Raw genomic sequence first — 19,503 nt, forward strand, 5'->3', positions numbered from 1 at the left:
TTTCCTTTCCCATTTTCCTTCTCTCGTTTCATTTCTATCATCATGTCGTTTCACAAGCATGTATTTGCGTTTTCATTGATTTGACAGCGCATCTGTTCAGTGTGTAGGCCTGCACACACTGATCGACAACCGAACGTTGGGTGACCAAGACTCCTTATCAATGGGGTTTCCACTTGGAGATGTGTTCATGGAGGATTCGAGGCGCTACTAAATAACTAGATCTGAATTTCTTTTTCAGGACTGGGTGATACTAGTGGTACACCTTGTATCCCAGTTGGCCTACTTGGCCGCAATACATGTTCATACTTCAATACGTTTGACCCGGTTCCATTCTTAGCAGCGGGAATTGAATTCATTTCTCCCAATTTTCTCCTTCTGTAAAATTCATACCCAAAACCAAAATCAATAACCCTGTATATAGCATGGGTGCCGTGATAAAGCTTATCGACGCGTCGCGACACCACGTGACTTTAATGGACCTTCGGGGAAGTCAAGCTGGGTCCGCAGTCCGCATCCTTTCGACCCTGCAAAACAACATTGCATTCCAGCGGGAGTAACTTTGCATTATCCACGCTTCATGCAGCCCGCTGACATTGCCCGCTCTCTGAGCGCACAATGGCCATGCCGGGATGTCCAGGCGCGACAACTTGCCAGTCTGCTTCATGTAAGTTTCTCCGCGGCGTCGAGATGCTCCGCAATGAACTGACCACAAGTCTTGCACCAATTGCTAAATCTACTGTTTTGACGCTACAGCCCCAATTACCCAATCCGTCGACTGTGGTTGTTCACGGTGTCTCCGCGACCTGCAAATCGACAATTGTACGGGGGGTTCTTGCTGCCCTTGAAGCACCCCATGCTGTAGTCCGAAGCACCGAGTGCATTACCGGCCGACATCTGCTGACGAAGATCCTTTGGAATACATTGGAGGCATTTGGCCAGAAAGACGAGTGGGAGAAGTTCGGAAAGGGTCGATGCGAGCATGTTAGTACTCTGGTCGTCCTCCTGGAGGAATGTCTGGCCGCGAGGCCTGCAGAGAAACAAGGAAACTTTGTCTTGGTATTGGATGAGATTGATAGGCAAAGAGAGGCGCCACCAACCCTGCTCTCAGCGCTGGCTCGGCTTGGGGAAATTGTGAGTATACGTTAAAAGATTATCCCCAGAGTCGTGCCCTTTAGGTCAGCACTAACAAATTCCTAGATTCCGTCGCTTTGTGTTGTTCTAGTCCTTAGTTCGACCCCACGACCACTATTCCTCCAAAGTGCGTCCGTTCCTCATATTAGCTTCCCGCCATACACTCGGAAAGAGATGATCAATATCTTGATGGCTTCTCCCGCGCCCACGATTGAAGGTCTGCCTGAGGAAATCATCTCTCGCGTATATCCACATTTTGTTTCGACCATTTATGATGCATTGGTTGGACCGACGGCCGGCTCGGTCCCGAACTTTCGATCTATTTGCGAGAGGCTATGGCCCCAATTCGTGGCTCCCGTGGTGCAGGGTGAAGTACCCCCTGGCAACACCGAGTGGGACTTTGCGCGACTTCTCGTCAAGAACAGGGCGCTTTTCAGACACCAAGGTGAATCAGCCCTTGTTCACCGCATTGTGCCCGAGGACTCTTCTGCCCCGAGCAATACCTTCCGGAAGCCCTTATCGACCGGCGTCGCCCGTTCAGGACTGCCCTCTTTGCCATACTTCTCGACCCTAATCTTGACATCTGCATACGTCGCTTCACATACCCCACAACGCCTGGACACGATCTTCTTCTCCAAATTCTCCTCCTCCTCGCTTTCTGCACGTAACAAGCGCGCTCACCACCGCCGACGTCTCAAGGTTCTTTCCCAGGCCCAAGCGGAAGAAATGAGACAAGCCGCTAAAGACGACCCTTCAACTCCAAACAAAAAGGGTAAACGGACCAAGACCCGTATTACAAAATCTACTCTCTCCTCTGCTTTTGCTACCTCTTCAGCGACTACGTCTGCCATGGGAGGTGGCTCCGGTATCACAGGGCCCTCTACAATTCTCACGGCGCGCCCATTCCCACTCGAGCGTCTCCTAGCCATCTACCACGCCATCGACCCCAATCCTCCAGAGAATCCCATTCGCACAGGTGCAGTCGCGGACCAGATCTACGCTGAGTTAGCCACACTTCGTCGTTTGCGTCTGGTTGTACCGGCATCGGGCCACCATGGTGGTCTTGGAACGACTGCTAGTGGAAATACCAGTGCAGATGCAGGGGAGAAATGGTGTGTTAACGTTTCTGGAGACTGGATTGGCGAGTTGGCCAAGGGCATTGGTGTTGAGGTTGGGGAGTGGCTAGCTGGTGGTTTGGACTAAAGGGTTTCATCTGTTTCACTATTTGGAGTACGATGAGTGGTTTCTGTTACTTGATGCATTTGCTGTTGGTTAGGTTGCATGGTATCTTGAGATGCGAATGAATTATACCCGTTTCTTTATGTTTGTGTCCTTTCAATTGTAAGACTAAGAGTATATCATGATGCCATAGGAGCTGTTTACGCTGGCTTCAAGCGTGCATGTATGGTACTTTTTTTTTAATATGCACTTTATAGCATAGACGGAATTTTGCGTTGAATAGGTATAACCATGGATATCGTTTTTACTATAAAGATAAAGGGAGGATACCCAGATAGCTTCATGATCTACACTCACGGAGTCTTCATCCTCTTCCAGAAAGTGGCGAGGGCGACATGTGGCAACATCCGGGGCCTCTAGCCATTGGAATGAAGCGAGATCCATGGAAAGACGAAATGACCGTATCGCCCGACTGCTTCCTAACCTTTCTCTTATTGCACTCCACCGCAAGGCTGTAGACGCATATTTGGCCTCTTCTCGGACAAGGCGCTATTGCCCAAGTGAGGTACGACCGAAGACATATCAGAAGATAGTTTTGAGGATTACGATGGGTATTAGGAATCGTTAGTGAGAGCTAGAGGGTCTATGATGGTTGTGGAAGATGGCCTCTCCCACAACACTCGGTATCACGTAAATGCTAACGATATATGCTAAAGCTAATTTAACAAAAAAAAAAGATTAAAGCCCACCCCTCTCACCACCTCCACTCATCGATCCTCTTGTTCGAGCCAATTAGCAGGCTCGGCACCCCCGTTCCACCTGCCGATATCTCCTCACCGTTGCCAAATCGCAGAGCTTCGATAGGATGCGAGTATTTATGATCTTCGAGCGGGGAGGCCACCTCTGCCCCTGTTCTTAATGAGAACAGTTGCACCTTCTGGGTATCCGAGCCTATGCATCTTGTCAGCCGAGATATCCTTCCAATATAGAAATCTTCCGGGGTATTTATATACCATTCGCAAGAAGGCCCAGCTCCTCGCAGATGTCCATTTGTGGCACTGCAGACGGTGAGTAGCCTTGGAAAGTCAGGTATGGCCGACTTGCAGTGTGGCTCTTGGCAATCGGATTTGGTCGGCGCTGCACGCCATTTGGCGCAAATCGGATATCGTAAATTTGCAGCTATATTTGTATGTTGGAGTCAGTGAATACCCAGTCAACAGAAGAAAAAATGCTTACAGCGTCATGGCCGGCAACCAAAATTCGATGCTCGTCGACCCTGAGGAGCTTCGACACTGTGTGCGGGTGCTGCAAACGTGCGGCACTGCTATTGCTGCGCAAGTCGTGCAAAAATACTGTCGAGTCCCGTAGACCCGATGCGATCACATTCGTGGAAAGCCAATCCACTGCTGTAACGCATGCATGCGAGCTATCAGGCCGCCGGGAAAACTTTTGTATTCCGTCTTGCGGGAATGGCTTGTCTGAATATGTCCATCGGTCACGCGATCCTTCAAGGGTGTGGAGACCCTCTGAGGTGCCTACGGCAAATAAGGCCTTGTCCTTTGTGGGACAGGCTGCGGTGGAGAATAAAGTTGAGTCAACCCTGGCAGCTGCTGTCGGTATGGCAGAAACTGAATCCACACGGCAGTGCATGAGTTTGGGGTCTAGATGATAAGACATTTTGGTGGGGTAACACGTACCATGTTCTTCAGAGAAATCAAGATCTCCAAACTCCTTAAATCTGTGGGGTATCAGGTATGAATTTCCGCTGAGGTCATCCGTTGCTAAGCTTGGAGCTTGTTAGTATTGAATGAGAACGCACATGGGCCCATATAGAAGCTTACAGAATATACTCTGCCGGACTCAGGGAGACCGAAGAAACCTATAATGAAGTTTTGTGAGTTTCTAGGCATGTTTCATATATTGAGTTTGCGTACAGTAGATTTTAAGGCAAGATATAGATGGCCTTGCTCGTGGGTCCGCTCTCCAAGCGCCGGATCTGCGTTTGTTGCGCTACTCTCTTGTCAGTAATTGTGAACTGATAACGGAGCGGATAAGAAACTTACAATAATACACCGTGCGGGCCGTCTTGCCCGACTATTCGATAGGTTAACATTCATAAGTCGACCCTGTCAATATGTTTGCATAGAAGGAGGACGAACCAGCGAAGATATCTCCAGTCTGAGGATGCTGGAAAAGAGACTTAATGGACAGGTCGTGTTGCCAACCCTTCAGCTTGCAAAGATTCTTTCGATGAAGTTGACTCGCAAAAGTTCGGGCCTGCTGATCCTGTCTGGCTGCAGTTGAAAGATGCTGGGATCCAATCTCTCTCCCTCCATTGATAAATGGATGATAAAAAATACCTCCTTTGCGTACTTTCTCTTTCTGTATGCGTTGGGCGATCTGTTCCTGCTCAAGTTCTTTCTAAAACAGCTGTTAATAATTATTGTTCTTTCCTATGGGAAGGCATACAAACCTTTGCTTCTGTGCGTCTTCTTTTGACTCTATCATTGGAATATGATGCTCCTGGAGGTGCAACATGATTTGCTTGGATCTGAAAATACTTTTTTTTCTCGGGGTCTGTAAATTCTATCAGCTGTCGATCTCAGCTCACGAAAAACTTGGGGTTGCGTACCGTAGTAAAACCCCGGGATCTCTCGCGGCGCCATGTCGTTATGAAAATGACAAAAGCTTTGAAAGTGGGTTGCAGCACGTAATATGGGAGGATAAGAGCAAAAGCTCTGCAAACAAGCAAGAACGGCGTGCGAAATGTCAAGTGGGAATTCTCAGGAGGAGAACTTTTGGTGGTGGTGTGGGAACAACACAAAAGATACTGGCTGTGATCGCAAGATGCAGCAAAGATGTTTGTCAAATAAGAAGTATTCCTGGTACACAAATGTGCAGGATACTAGAAGGAAGATCAACGATAGGGCAAAGAAGAAAAAAAGTGTAAATGTTAAGCTTGAGTGGTGGTGGGGGAACAACGTAAAACACGCAGTCGATTTCTAATCGGAAATGGGACAGACAACCTCTGTCACATAGGGAGTAGACCTGGTATGAAGATACGGAAGATGCAGCGAGGAAAATAAACGAGAGTGCAGGGTAGAATGCTGCGTGAGTATTCTCAGGCGTTGATTTTGGGTGGTGTGGGAACGACTTAGAAGAGGTTGACGCTTTCTGATCGCAAGTGTGCCCCGGCAATTTCTCTCCACATAAGAGACAGCTTTGATGTGACAATTTCAGGCTCCGACTGGAGCAGCTCAGGTCACAATCATTGGGGTTCAAGTGTATCTGCAAATTCGACTGATGGCGACGGTGACGTCCCTGTGATTAGGTAATACTTGTGCCTAATACCTCAGGCATGGTAAGTTGTCGTTGCCCTAAGACATCGCCATCTCCATCAAGCCTGGATCCGTATTCGAGGTCAAAAAGACCGTTTTCCTGTATATTTGTGCCGTTATCGGTAAGATATGGCTGGGAAAATAGGTGGCGGTCTTGATGCTGATAATTCAAGCTTGAAACCCTCGTGAAGTGTTTCCGAAGATCATTGCTCTTGCTCTTGCTCTTGCCTCCGGTCCATCCTCGAAGCTTCTTTTGCAAGACGCGCCGGTCGCACCTTAGAGAAGCCAACAATGGGTAAGCTTCAGATGACTACGCGTTAGCCTCCCCTGAATGAATTGCGCCTTCTTCATTTGCTCCAAATGACAGGAAATGGTCTTGCCATAATTGTCGGGTGTCGCCATAATGCTTGTCTTCCCCGGGAACCTTCCTCATTCTTTATCATAACTCCTGCACAAAGATATTCTTCAGCTTGTGATTCTTATATTGTGAAGTACATAAGCTGGCTTTTCCTTGATAGGCTTTTTGATATTATTTCATCTGCAAATTACCTTTATCACCATGACCCAAGACGCCGACGACTTTGAGCCACTCGCTCTCAACAACCACCCCGGTGGAGACGATTGCGGGGTAGAGACTAAAGACCTCCACTTAATAACCAGATTTCACACAGAAGATGACCTGGACATCTTGATCAAGGAGCTTGAAGAGGAAGATGGCAAAGATCCTGGCCCAGAAGTCCTGCCGATCGGCCCTGGTACCGACATCCATATTCTCACAAAGATTCCTACAACAGACCTCAAAACAGGCCTCAATGAGGTAGAAGTGGATACTGGACGACGAAAGCACGGATGGAACACCTTGAAAGAGGAACGCCAGAGCAAGGTGGTTAAGTTCCTCAAGCTCTTTGTCGGGCCGGTGCAGCTTGTTATGGAGGTAAGTGGATAACCCCCTACAGACTGCATGCAACTACCCTTGTAGAATAGAAGCTGACAGATCTGGAAATCAGGTTGCGGTTTGTCTCTCCGCCTATTTGCGCGACTGGATTGACTTTGGCGTGATCTCGGGACTCCTGTTGCTCAATGCTGTTGTGGGCTTTATCCAAGAATACCAGGCCGAAAACATTGTTGATGCCCTAAAGAAAACACTTGCACTCAAAGCGACCGTTATACGAAATGCAACGACGGTCGAAATTCCCGTCAAAGACTTAGTTCCTGGCGATGTTGTTTTTCTTGAAGAGGTAAGCTCCGACTGAGGCGATGCACTCAGGATAATGTACTGACTGTGCTGTAGGGAGTTATTGTTCCGGCTGATGGATTCCTCGTGTCTAAAAATGCACACCTCCAGGTTGATCAATCTGCAATCAGCGGAGAGTCCCTTGCCGTGGACAAGCGTTCAAACGATCCATGCTTTGCATCTTCCACCATCAAACGTGGCGAGGCATTCATGGTAATCACTGATATCGGTGACAAGACGTTTGTTGGAAAGGCTGCAGCCCTTGTGAACAAAGCAAGCAATCGAAAAGGCCACTTCACGGTTGTCCTTGACGGAATATCAAGAGTTTTGATGACCCTTGTGAGCTTTTCGCTACTCCTGGTATGGATCAGCGCATACTACCGGTCCAACGAGATTCGATTGATCCTGGAATTCACACTGGCAATCACTGTTATTGGGGTCCCAGTTGGCCTTCCTGCAGTTGTGACCACCACCATGGCCGTCGGTGCCTCTGAACTTGCCCGAAAGTCCTGTATTGTCCAGAGGCTTTCCGCCATTGAATCCCTGGCCGGTGCAGAGATTCTATGTTCTGACAAAACCGGTACACTGACCCGCAATAAATTGGCTCTGGGTGACCCGTTCACTCTTCCAGGGGTTAAAATTGATGATTTGATCGTCACTGCTTGCTTGGCAGCTAGTCGGAAGAAGAAGGGTCTTGACGCTATTGATCGTGTTTTCATTAAAAGTCTGAGGAGATATCCAGATGCCAAGGCTCAGATGGCCGTGCACAGGACCATCCGTTTCTATCCTTTTGATCCAGTCTCGAAGAAAATCACTGCTGTTGTGCAGAGTCTTGGCGGGCAGCAGATGATCTGTGTGAAAGGAGCCCCAATGTCGGTCTTGCGCACTGTCCAGAATGATCATCCTGTGCCTGAGCAGGTTGAGAATTCATACAGAGAGAAGGTGGCTGAGTTTGCCAGTCGTGGATTTCGGGCCCTCGGGGTTGCTCGCAAGACTGGCGAGCAGTGGAAAATTCTCGGGATCGTGCCCTGCCTGGATCCTCCTCGTTATGATACCAAGCAAACCATCAACGAAGCGCAGAAGTTGGGGCTTCGCATCAAAATGCTCACCGGGGATGCCGTGGGAATCGCAAGAGAGACTGCTCGTTCACTTGGGCTGGGCACTAACATATACAATGCGGAACGCCTTGGCGTGACTGGGGCCGGTGATCTACCTGGATCCGAGGTCAATGACTTTGTAGAAGCTGCAGATGGCTTTGCTGAGGTGTTCCCGGAGCATAAATATAAGGTTGTGGAAATTCTGCAGCAGCGTGGGCACTTGGTTGCCATGACGGGGGACGGGGTCAACGATGCACCATCTCTCAAAAAGGCTGACACTGGCATTGCTGTTGAAGGGTCCTCAGACGCTGCCCGGTCCGCTTCGGACATTGTCTTCCTCCAACCTGGACTCTCTGCCATAATTGACGCTATCAAGTGTTCTCGTCAAATTTTCCACAGGATGTACGCCTACGTGATCTACCGTATTGCACTGTCGCTCCATCTTGAGTGTTTCATGGGGCTATGGATCATAATATTGGATCAGACTCTTGATGTCCGCCTGGTGGTTCTGATCGCCATCTTTGCCGATATTGCTACCCTGTCCATCGCATACGACAATGCGCCATATGCCGAATACCCTGTCCAATGGAACCTGCACCAGCTTTGGGGTATTGCTGTAATACTCGGCGTGATCCTCGCTATAGGTTCTTGGGTTGCATTCGGCACTATGCTTTTGCAAGGGGAGAAAGGAGGTATCGTGCAGCAGTTCGGCGCCCGTGACGCTGTCCTGTTCCTCGAGATCGCATTGACCGAGAACTGGTTGATCTTCATCACACGTCTGAACACCAGTGAGCATGGCACCCTCTTGAAAGATCCCCCATCCTCGGCACTCATTGTGGCAGTCTTGGCTGTGGACTTTGCAGCAACCCTCATCTGTCACTATGGTATCTTTCTCCATACTCCAACCTCCTGGTTGTCCATTGCTCGGGTCTATATTTTCTCCATGGGTATCTCTACTGTTTGCGGCACCTTGTACGTGGTATTGAAGCGCTCCAAAGTTTTCGATGACCTGATGCACGGCCGATTCTTCCACCGCCCCTACCACCAGCGAGAGAATGAGGATTTTGGTATGTTTCCCTGTTGTAAAAACTTTAACTCGTGCTAATTGAAGTTGCAGGACTGACCCTGAACCGAATGGCAGCAGAACATGAGCATACTGTCTAGGATATTGAAATGGTTTAGTATCCTCCGATCTTCAGGGATGATCAAGGAAGTCGAATGGGAGGTCACTGAATATGGAATAGCATGCAGCTTTTATCCGTGGATTTAGTGTCCTGGATGGATTGATGGTGGTCAAGAAAAAGGAGCAAGCTTGTATTATTAACACTGTAGTCTTTAAACGTGGGTTCAATTTCGATATTTTCTTTACCGGCCGTCGAACTCTCGTGGCTTCCGAGCTTGAAACCTCTGGGACATCCGTATCGGTGTCCCCTTCTAGCCTATACGCGGAGTCAGTTTCATCAGATCGCGTTCTGTTGCAAAGGTGACCAATTAGATCTCAATGTCCTAACAATCCTGCGTTCCTGTCATACATTTGACTTAGATCTCCATTTCTCATCTGTATTCCTCCGCAGTGATCCCAAATTCGGTCATCAAATCTGTTTTGATGATAGCGTCCGAATTGATGACCATTCCCCTAATCAATTTTCACGTAGTCGGGAATGATCACGCAAATTTTTGGTTTAACGACGCTGCCCTTGAAGAATTGGAAGTATCTCATTAGACTACAAGGAGAGTTGAAGAGTTGAATACTGAAGTTTTAAAGGCATTTAAGGTAAATCAATCACTTGAACTTTTTAATGGGCGGAACCATAGACTGCCGCCCGCCTACGAAGTATAGTGACCAGTAAGGCTTATCACCCATCAGCCTCGAATGCTTTAGTCGGACCTTAGTTTGATGAGTAACGATAATCTTAACTTGGAACTCACCTAAGTCTTCAATTGTCTTGTTCTTTATCTCCCATGTTCCCTTGTAGAGGGCCTGCATTCGAATTGTTCTTCCACAAGACCACGTTCGCTTCAATATCTTTTTTTGGTAAATCGTCTTGAACCACAGTACGGTCACTTTATTGTAGTATCCCTGGAGTTTCATGTCATCAAGGGTTAGCATATTTCCTATCACTACGACTTTTAGTTTAGTGCGGCGTATGTCACTTTGGCTTGCAATCGTCGACGTCATCAAACACATAGAAGCTAACGTCATGACGAACATACTACTTAAATAGCAACAACTTAACTAATCTGAGACACGAAATACCTCTGCTTTGAATTTGAATAGTCTGTATGACCGTGCCACCTCATACCTGTTAGAACGTCCGCATAGACAATGGCCTATTTTGAAGCTCAAACACTATTGACGACCTGGACCGACGAGCTCGAGTATCTGGGTTATATTCTTTGTGAATTGATCGATACGCATAGCTTGGATACAACAGGGTACCGATATCATCAGGCAGCTGATCTGCCGACTTTCATTGACATCATTCGTATCCAAGTGGAGGAGCCAGATGGGAGTCTCGTCAACCTAATGAGCGAAGACGAACTGAAGACTTTCCGCGGGTTGATGAGCAAAGCGAAGAGAATCCGAAATAATATGGCGCACCATATGACTCAGAATGAGGACAGATTAAACGATCTCGGAAACACCAAACAGGCATTTAGCGACATGCTTGAGTACGCTATCAGAAGTGTCGCCTCGGACCGGGAAATAGATCAGGTTTGCTTCGATATTTGTTCTCGTGATATGTACAATATGCTAATAGTCTGTTTCACAGGTCGCTTGGTGTCCGTATCATCATATTTGCAAAGCTTATATAGAAGCAAATAAGCCACCGACAGTCATGATTCCGCTAAATGGAGACCCTCTACTCTCCATTCGTGAAAAAATCCTTCGTGATCATGACAGCCAACAGATGCGACTGCTCTACAAACGTCCAAAGCGCAAGGCAACTGAAGAAGGCCGGCAAAAGCAGAAAGATGATCATGAAGCTGCCCTCATAAGAAAACAGCAAAGGAAGGAGCGAGACATCGCCCTGCGGTCCAGTCATGTTGCTGAGAAATGTCGCAGGTTAGAGCAAAGATTCAAAGAGTTACAAGAGCTGAATCGCGCTCAAATGAAAGATATTAAGATGAGAGTGCGAGAAGAAGAGCAAAGAGTCAAAGAGTCACAAGAGCTGGGTCGCGCTCAAATTATAAATATCGAAACGCGGATGAGAGAAGAACAAAAGATGTTTAATTGGCAGCGAGCCGAGATTCTCAAAGACGGTGTTCTGCATTCATCTCCTGACCCGAAACCGTTGTTGATTGCAATCTTTGTCACAATCAGCTCACCATTTTGGATTGTGGGTCTGGTAATGTACAATTTATATAACAGAGGTCCTGATCACTCTAGCGACGCATAATGGAGTCCACAAATCAGCAAATCGAGTTAGCACAACTTATTTGATCATGAAGGAGTATTATCTCATTAAGAATACAGTAGAGAAGAAAGGGGAGGGGAATTGTGTCAGGGATTTCGTATGAGAGGGCACTCAAATGATATTTAGAGGGGGGGTGCCGCCACGGATTGTATCAATAGCTCATCGTATCATCCATAGTAAGCATCGGTATACCTACAAATTACGTCCATTGAGAAGCTCGCTGGTGCCTTAGCAATAGAATAGTCAATGGAGCTTTTATTGTTCCGGACGGAAGCAACTCTCGCAAATGACTATGTAGTTTTGAACTTTCTTCATCTTATACGAACCATGGTGCCCTTGACTACGTACTAAAATGTATCAAAAGCAGGCCAAGTGCCTGCATGAGCGGGTCCTCATTTGACCAATCAGAGCCACCAATGACAGCCTCGGTCGGATTCATTGCGGAGCAACCAATGCGGGGAACACATCATTTCATGCATAGCAGATGCGTTGGTGGAATAGAACAAACATTTCCTAGCATAATCACATCGCAAATGCTGGAAAAGAAAGCACCTGACCGGGCGAGGATAGTGTGCTTAAATTGTCATGCTCGAAAAGTACGGCAAAGTTCGTTTCCAGCACCAAACTCAAACTGACCGCGTTACAGGTACGATGCGACCTTGACCAGACAGGAGATGTCTGCGGAAATTGCAGAAGACGTCGGCAGACCTGTCGGTAAGTTTTGAATTCAATGGGACAGAAAACTCTTGTACACGTTCTCATTCATTTATAGACGTCGCGGCCGCAGTAAATATCCTGCCAGGAGTGCCAACTCCGCGGGGCCCTCCTTAAGATCGTCGGCTGCGCAAACATTTGATGGCAGTGAAAATGGTATGGAGATAATACAACCTGATCCATCACCAAATCAAGGGGCGTCTTCGGCTACCTCAACGCCGTTTGACCCGCCAGGCTACGTGGGCGAGCTATCTTTCATGTCTCCATTGGAAACCGTGCCCGGGCAGCCATTACCCCAGCCTATGGGGGCATTTCATGCCCGTTTCTCCAGTGAGCTTTTGAGATCAATGGATGCAACATCCTTGCCGCCGAAAGCCAAAGTCGAAGCATTCACAGATGCCTATTTTGAACATATTTACCACCGAGCTCCTATTGTTGACAGGGCGGATCTACACTTGGAGGAACCATCGATGCTCATATCTCAAGCCATCTGTATGGTTGGCAGTCTATTACGCCACCCAAGCCTTCGATCACCTCTCGAAGAGAGCGAAGAATATTACTGCAAAGCTAAAGCATTGGTGTATTCCAACTACGAAATGGATCATCGTAATACACTCAAGGCCCTTTGCCTTCTTATTTTCAGAAATGTTACCCCACCAAATGTTCTCACCTTGGACTGCTCATGGCAATGGACAGGAATGGCAACGCGATTAGCCTATCAGATGGGCCTACATCGCGAGTCTACCTACTCGAACCTCACAAATCCTGGGAGTGCGCGTCGGATGATGTGGTTTCTCTTTGTATGTTCCTGGTGGTGACTTCGCTTTCATTCAATTGCTGAAATAGTTTAGGTGGAGGATAAGGCCCAAAGCGCCTGTTTTGGACGTCCATCCGTTATACGCACCGCCGAGATGGACCTGCGGCCGTTGCAGCTTGACGATTTTGAAAGTCAAAATCTTCAGGCCGAGATATTCATCGAATATGTGAAGCTTAATATGATCATGGGTCACATAGTGGACCGCCATGGTCGGCAGAGTGAATCCCACCAAGAACAGGTATAATCCACTGCCCGGAGAAACATTCCATATATCCATTTTCGATTGGCATTGATCTTCAATTTCTATAACTTGACTCAGTACTCATACTTACATATCTACAGGTGACGATCATTCTTCAATCTTTACAGCAATGGATCAACAACCTGCCTACTCAGCTTAACCTTTATGATGGCCATAATCGTCGTCCCTTCAGACGAGATATATGCGAGCTACACGTCAACTATTTTGTCTGCGTGATTGTTCTTTGCCGTCTATTCGGAGCTTCACTTCCGCCAACAACAGCATCGGCTGTGTCCTTGGTGGCATCATCTTGTATCAGCCACTTATTCGAAGAGATATATTTCCGGGACGAGATCAACTACTTGATGCCCCTGAATAACTGGTTTCTCATGGTAGCCTGCGCTCCACAAATCCAGCAAAATGCCGCCTGTCAAGGCAGGGATAAACTTTGTACAGAGGAGCTGAACAAATTATTGACTGCATTACGGCACATGCATTTGAAATGGCCCCCAGTAAGAATTTTATTGGGTATCATCGAGCGATTGATCATCAAAAGTCATCAGGAGATCAATTCATTTGGCCATGTGTCGGATTGTTCGCCAGATATGGACTATATAGGCGAGACTTGGTTCCGACTTCTTCCTCATCCTGATCTTAGAAGCTTGTTTCCGTTTCCCAGTTCTCTGAGCCCGCGTATCCAGCATGTGGAGGCTGGGTGTGAGGAAAACGTTGATTCAATTGCTCTTGGGAGGATGGTTGACCTGGGTAATGATGACTTGGACTGGATTTTTCATGAATATCAACTTGGCTACATGGAAGCTTCAATTTTTTGAAATCGATTGGTCTATAGCTCCATAAAGACTGTCGACTATTTGGTTACTGCCATGCTCTGCGAGATTTCGTCATCTAATTCAAAACGATAAGACATCATATACAAGTCTATCCCATCCTGATCTAAACGCGAACATTCAAAGCCGTGAGCGAATGATGGCCAGCCAATTCATTTGCTCTTCTATAAGTCCTCGCGCCTGGCCAAGCAGGCACCAAAGCATGATCCATCGATGTCGAGAACAAATCGCTGAGCCGAGATATTCTCGCATCTAGTCGTCGCAGGGCCAGTCGCCCTCGGTGCAGTGCGAACCCTCGCGGAGAAGGGCGGTGACTTATTAAGATATTTTGTTAGCTTATGTCCAGAGCTTACCCAAGGATTTTTAAATGCTTGATTGACTCACAGAGGCCAGGGTCCGCCTCGGCGTCGGCGTTGGGGGCTGCGAGTGGAGCTGCCTCAGGAGCGGGCATAGCAGCAGCGTAGGCCATGGCAGCGAGACCAGCGATAGCAAGGAGTTGGGAGAACTGCATTGTGTAAATTTCAACTGAGCTTCAAAGGCTTTAGATGATTGAATCAAAGATTGGAAGATTGAGCTTGTGGGTTGTTGAAGTGGAAAATATTGATGGGGAATCGATATCTACGGACAATAAGCTCCTTATTTATGTGTTTCCCTGTAGTACTACGTCAGCCCATACCTAGTGCTTCAGATTATTTAGACCCAATTACTGGTTCAGATAGGAAGGTATCAACATACGGAGTAAATGGTTGAAGGACGTTGTTATCGATATCCAAGGTTAGAGAAGATCGCTGGTATTACATGGATGTTAATGGCGGACCCCGAATTTTGCGAATCTTTTGAATTTCTCCATCAGGTACTTCAATAGACGATCTGCAGGGTATCTATTCCCTTTGTGATAATTATAGGACTATTGCGGGGATGGTGGCCCCGGGGGTCGTCCCGGGGGCCGGCATGGCGTGTACTTATCGCCATGGACCGTATGTCTACCCGTGGACGGTATAGATCAACAAAACAGGAACATCAAAAGGAGTTCACTAGTTGAACACCACAAAATTAGTTGAGCACCACACCATTTCCATGTCTGGTATGGCGTAGTAATTGTAATTCAGCAAAATTGTTATGTCAAGCATCAAAGGACATCGCACCATATCGCTTAGTTCACGTCAATATACGAGAGAAAGCTTTATGAAAGCCATGATATAGGTAAGAAAAGGTGGCTCAAAGATATCATCAGCTTGAAGTTCTAGCGTATTCCATAGAGGAGCGTGAGCAAGTACTGTACGACCTGCGTATGTACTCAATAATATTACTATTACTCCTTGGATCTTGGATACTGCGCTAGTTTAATATTGCGGTTAGTGAGGGGTGTTTAACTAATTCTGTAGTGTTTAATTGAGAAGCTCCTAATTGCCAACCTAAAATAACTCGAATTGCAATAATACCTTCTGAGTTACAATTCCAACGCCAGGCTGGATACGGAATAATGTTGTGCTGTTCTTTATTGAGCTCCCATCAAAAATGGGTACCCAAGCTTCATATTAATGCAGCCTCAGTATACTTCCATTGTTGTTTTCTCGGTACATATGCATCCTAGGATCTAATCTATTGACATGAAGAACATGGTGTCAATTGTACACTTTTTAGAGATGACTCTGCGAAGGAGACTTGCTTCCCCACGGGAAGAATTGTAGAAGATCTCGGAGCAGCTTCGGATTTCCCTTGTGCATCTTAGTCTCCGGTGCAACCTGACACATGAGAAGGCTCCTCAACTCCTCCTTGGTCACTGTCATCTGTAGTCCGGATTTCTCCGAGAGATATGTACTTGCCGATACCTCGCGGTAACTTAAGGCGCCATTGCTCAGAATAAGTCGCCAGGTCTGACCTTGGTCCGACAGCGTGATATCAATAACGATGGATTTGCTAGCTGCACGCATTCCATCAATTTGGACGGAAATGGCACACAACCACTGCTCCACGCTTAGCAAGGGATTTAGATCTTCAATCTTGCCGGTTTGTGGCGTTTTCGCTGTTTCTTTAGATGCCAAATCCTCTGCAGCGGTCAAATAAAAGTTTCGCCATGTTGCATTCACTGCCCCGAATCCAAGCTTCTTGAAGACTGAGGTGAGTACACTACGTGCCCGGGCATTTCGGGGCTCCGCGGCAACAACGTGACCCAAAAGGGTGGCTGCGAAGCGTAGATCATCCTTGGCGGCGAATTCCTCAGCTAGGATGATGGTTTTGTTGATACCGCCCATGCACTCGATGTATCGCTTACCTTCCTCGACAGGGGGATGATTCCACAGATTGACGGGATTCCCATCGAACCATGTCATATAACGTGAATAGATAGCTTTGATGTTGTGACTTAGCGATCCGTAATAACCTTGGAGATGCCACGCGCTGTCAAGTGTCGGCGGCAGATTGAGCGTTTCGGCGATCTCCACTCCGGTCATGCCCTGATTCATCAAGCGAACAGTCTGATCATGCATGAATGCGTACATGTCACGTTGCTCAACTAGGATGCGGGTGATCTCCGTTTGTCCCCAGGTCGGCCAGTGGTGTCCGGCTAACAAGACAGTGGCCTGATCGCCGAATAACACCAGACTTTCGTCGAGATAGCGTGACCAGGCTTTCGCATCGCGAACAAGTGCACCCCGAAGGGTAGAGATGTTATGCATACAGTGCGTTGCACATTCGGCGATGTAGAGCGCTTTGCTGTCTGGGAAGTAGAAGTTGAATTCAGACGGTGCCTCGGTGCCTGATACCATCTGGAATACGATTCGAACTCCGTCCACTACCCTTTCATCGTTCGTCTCAGATATGAGCATGTTGGGTGGGATCAGGGATGTGGTTCCTCTCGATGTAGCCATGCCTAAACCGCATCCAACCTGGCCTTCCACGCCTCGAGGCAGTGTTGATCCGTACATATATCTTGCTCTTCGCCTCATTGCGGGTCCTGCGTAGATATTTTCGCTGGTCGCTTCTTCCATAAATCCCTCTGGAGCGATTATGGGGATTGCATCTTCCATTCCTTGCGAGAGAACTCCCCGTGCACCACCGAAATGATCGACGTGCGAGTGCGAGTAGATCAAGCCGGTCAGAGGCCGATCTCCACGATGCTTCTTATACAGCGAGAATGCGGCGGCAGCACACTCATTCGACACAAGTGGATCGATGATTATCACGCCTTTCTTTCCTTCCACCAGGGTCATGTTGGACAGGTCAAAGCCACGAACTTGGTAGACCCCCTCTGTGACTTGGAAGAGGCCGTGTTTGACGGTAAGCTGGCCCTGTCGCCATAATTTTGGGTGCACTGTTGGTGGGCATTCTTGGTTGTTTGCCAGGAAGTCATATGCGTCGTTGTCCCATGCTGTCTCGCCGGACAGTGTTTTGATGATGCCTGGTTCAAGCGTGCCGAGGAATCCACGGGAAGTGTCTTGGAAGTCGGACATGGTGATAAGGGAGAGTAAGAAGAGGATTTGGAAACAATGATGGCTTGGAGAATCACATGGGAGATAGTCTCCTTTAAATGTCCAGAATAATCGAGTTCTTTTAGGTCCTTTGGTACAGCTCGGTGGTGGCTACCGAATATACCGAAGTTGGTTCGGCACCCCGCATTTACCCCGGGTTTTGATCTCCAATATACCGAAGTGAGAGAGCCGAGATGACAATATAACATTGGACCCCTGCAGATCTGGTTGTTTCTTTTTGGATTATTATCCGTTGGACACGAAAATGGATCATAAAGAAGACATCGAATATGTGGAGTCGCAGTCACCACCAGCGGTCGACGATGATCTAGGCTTCACTCCTCGGGAGCAGCGCCATATTATCCATAAAATCGATCGAAGACTTATTCTGGGACTGGGTTTGCTTTTTGCAGCCAGTTTGATTGACCGAACAAACCTGGGAAATGCAGCAATTGCAGGGTAGGCACTAGACTGTCTCCAAGCAAAGATCTCCATTGACAATCCCTAGGATGACGAAGGATCTTGAGCTTGAAGTGCAATCACGATATGTTAGTGTCTTCAGAGAGCTGTCATGATCTAGTGAAACTGATCAAACAGTCCATTATTCTTTTGGTTTTCTTCATCCCTTACGTCCTTGTCCAATTCCCAAGCTCGATTCTCGTCCGCAAGATCGGCCCGCGCAATTTTCTTTCGGGAATTACTTTTGTGTGGGGTGTGGTGATGATGGTATGTTGTGAAAGTACTCAAAGGGTACCAAACTGACTTTGTCAGTGCTTTGGATTTGTTCATGACTGGAAAGTGATGATTGCGCTGCGCATTATTCTGGGAATATTTGAAGCAAGTCTCTTCCCTGGAGCAGTTTATCTCCTTGCGCTTTGGTACTCAAGATGTGAGACACCCCGGTGATTTCGTCCAGGAGGAGACCCAATTGACGTGACTAGATGACGTACACAAACGCTATTCTTCCTTTTACCTCCTGAGTACAATCGGTGCTTCTCTTTCTGGTGTCCTTGCCTATGGATTTATGCAAATGGCTGGCCTTGGGGGCTTGAGCGCCTGGCAATGGATCTTTGTGATGGAAGGCCTTCTCACTTGTGTCATCGCTGTAATCGGCTATTGGCTCCTCATCAGCTTTCCACAGGATGCTCACAAGGCAAGGAATTTTTTGTCACCGAGAGAGATCGAGTTCATTCTCCGTCGAATTGACAGAGATCGGAGCGATGCAGATGACGAAGCCTTTTCGCTATCTTCATTTTTGGCGCCTGCTTTGGACCTGAAGATCTGGGGGTTTGGACTGATATTCTTGTGAGTTTTTATTTCTGTCCCTTTAATCTCCTTTTGATTCTGGCTAACTCAAGCCATTAAAGATGCAGTACCGTCGTTGCCTATGCAATGGCTTTCTTCCAACCCATCATTCTATCCCAAAAGCTCGGCTTCGGAATTGGCGCTTCACAAGCCCTGACTACGCCGCCATATTTCTTTGCCGGCCTTCTGATGTACACACAAGGATGGGCAGGAGACAAGTGGCATATTCGGAGCCCGATTATTATTTATAATGCGTTGCAAACCATTGTCGGTTTGTGTATCTTGGAATGGGTTTCTGCACCTGGTGTGCAGTACTTTGGTATCTTCCTCGTAGCAGCTGGGGCCAACTCTACCATCCCCGCCGTGCTCGCTTGGCAGGCCAACAACATCCGTGGCCAATGGAAGCGGGCCTTTTGCAGCGCCAGCATTATTACCTTTGGAGGGATCGGAGGTATCATTGGAGCTGTTGTTTATCGGTCTCAGGATGCACCGAACTTCTTCCCAGGAGTAATGGCCTCCATTGTGTGAGTTTCACATACAGACTCCTTGTCTTCCACTTTGATACTAACCCGTACTGTAACAGTTGCAATATCATTATCCTTCTAGTGGCAGGGATACTTACTGTGCATTTCCACTTATCAAATCGGAAAGCCAGAAGGGGTACCTTGGCCATTGAAGGACTGCCAGGATTTTGCTATACTTTATGATTG

The 19,503-nt window shown here is 47.6% G+C and overlaps 8 protein-coding genes across 8 annotated transcripts; 5 read left to right on the forward strand and 3 right to left on the reverse strand.

Moving 5' to 3' along the window:
- Window positions 1-615: 615 nt before the first annotated feature.
- Window positions 616-2,334, forward strand: N7503_009161 (origin of replication complex subunit 5 family protein; the record flags this gene model as incomplete). Its single annotated transcript, XM_057068708.1, has 2 exons — window positions 616-1,131; window positions 1,198-2,334. The coding sequence occupies 2 exons, from the start codon at window positions 616-618 to the stop codon at window positions 2,332-2,334; spliced, it is 1,653 nt and encodes a 550-aa protein (XP_056919563.1).
- A 730-nt stretch (window positions 2,335-3,064) lies between these two features.
- On the reverse strand, window positions 3,065-4,976 carry N7503_009162 (uncharacterized protein; the record flags this gene model as incomplete). Its single annotated transcript, XM_057068709.1, has 10 exons — window positions 3,065-3,261; window positions 3,324-3,489; window positions 3,547-3,938; window positions 4,008-4,096; window positions 4,152-4,189; window positions 4,245-4,320; window positions 4,374-4,404; window positions 4,470-4,731; window positions 4,784-4,887; window positions 4,943-4,976. The coding sequence occupies 10 exons, from the start codon at window positions 4,974-4,976 to the stop codon at window positions 3,065-3,067; spliced, it is 1,389 nt and encodes a 462-aa protein (XP_056919564.1).
- Window positions 4,977-6,207: 1,231 nt separating this feature from the next.
- Window positions 6,208-9,143, forward strand: N7503_009163 (plasma-membrane proton-efflux P-type ATPase; the record flags this gene model as incomplete). Its single annotated transcript, XM_057068710.1, has 4 exons — window positions 6,208-6,582; window positions 6,656-6,886; window positions 6,940-9,046; window positions 9,097-9,143. The coding sequence occupies 4 exons, from the start codon at window positions 6,208-6,210 to the stop codon at window positions 9,141-9,143; spliced, it is 2,760 nt and encodes a 919-aa protein (XP_056919565.1).
- A 1,162-nt stretch (window positions 9,144-10,305) lies between these two features.
- Window positions 10,306-11,380, forward strand: N7503_009164 (uncharacterized protein; the record flags this gene model as incomplete). The annotated part of the gene is made up of 2 exons (XM_057068711.1): window positions 10,306-10,695; window positions 10,754-11,380. The coding sequence occupies 2 exons, from the start codon at window positions 10,306-10,308 to the stop codon at window positions 11,378-11,380; spliced, it is 1,017 nt and encodes a 338-aa protein (XP_056919566.1).
- Window positions 11,381-11,983: 603 nt separating this feature from the next.
- N7503_009165 (fungal specific transcription factor domain-containing protein) lies at window positions 11,984-13,173 on the forward strand (the record flags this gene model as incomplete). The annotated part of the gene is made up of 4 exons (XM_057068712.1): window positions 11,984-12,004; window positions 12,045-12,112; window positions 12,171-12,912; window positions 12,964-13,173. 4 exons carry the CDS (start codon window positions 11,984-11,986, stop codon window positions 13,171-13,173), a joined length of 1,041 nt encoding a protein of 346 aa, XP_056919567.1.
- A 1,097-nt stretch (window positions 13,174-14,270) lies between these two features.
- On the reverse strand, window positions 14,271-14,529 carry N7503_009166 (uncharacterized protein; the record flags this gene model as incomplete). The annotated part of the gene is made up of 2 exons (XM_057068713.1): window positions 14,271-14,332; window positions 14,403-14,529. 2 exons carry the CDS (start codon window positions 14,527-14,529, stop codon window positions 14,271-14,273), a joined length of 189 nt encoding a protein of 62 aa, XP_056919568.1.
- Window positions 14,530-15,658: 1,129 nt separating this feature from the next.
- N7503_009167 (alkyl/aryl-sulfatase) lies at window positions 15,659-17,470 on the reverse strand (the record flags this gene model as incomplete). The annotated part of the gene is made up of 1 exon (XM_057068714.1): window positions 15,659-17,470. One exon carries the CDS (start codon window positions 17,468-17,470, stop codon window positions 15,659-15,661), a length of 1,812 nt encoding a protein of 603 aa, XP_056919569.1.
- Window positions 17,471-17,753: 283 nt separating this feature from the next.
- N7503_009168 (phthalate transporter) lies at window positions 17,754-19,500 on the forward strand (the record flags this gene model as incomplete). Its single annotated transcript, XM_057068715.1, has 6 exons — window positions 17,754-17,947; window positions 18,055-18,214; window positions 18,260-18,377; window positions 18,430-18,793; window positions 18,856-19,317; window positions 19,377-19,500. 6 exons carry the CDS (start codon window positions 17,754-17,756, stop codon window positions 19,498-19,500), a joined length of 1,422 nt encoding a protein of 473 aa, XP_056919570.1.
- Window positions 19,501-19,503: the final 3 nt, after the last annotated feature.

Source organism: Penicillium pulvis (genome assembly GCF_028828015.1).
Source record: "Penicillium pulvis strain IBT 33274 chromosome Unknown contig_7_segment1_segment0, whole genome shotgun sequence".
NCBI lineage: Eukaryota > Fungi > Ascomycota > Eurotiomycetes > Eurotiales > Aspergillaceae > Penicillium > Penicillium pulvis.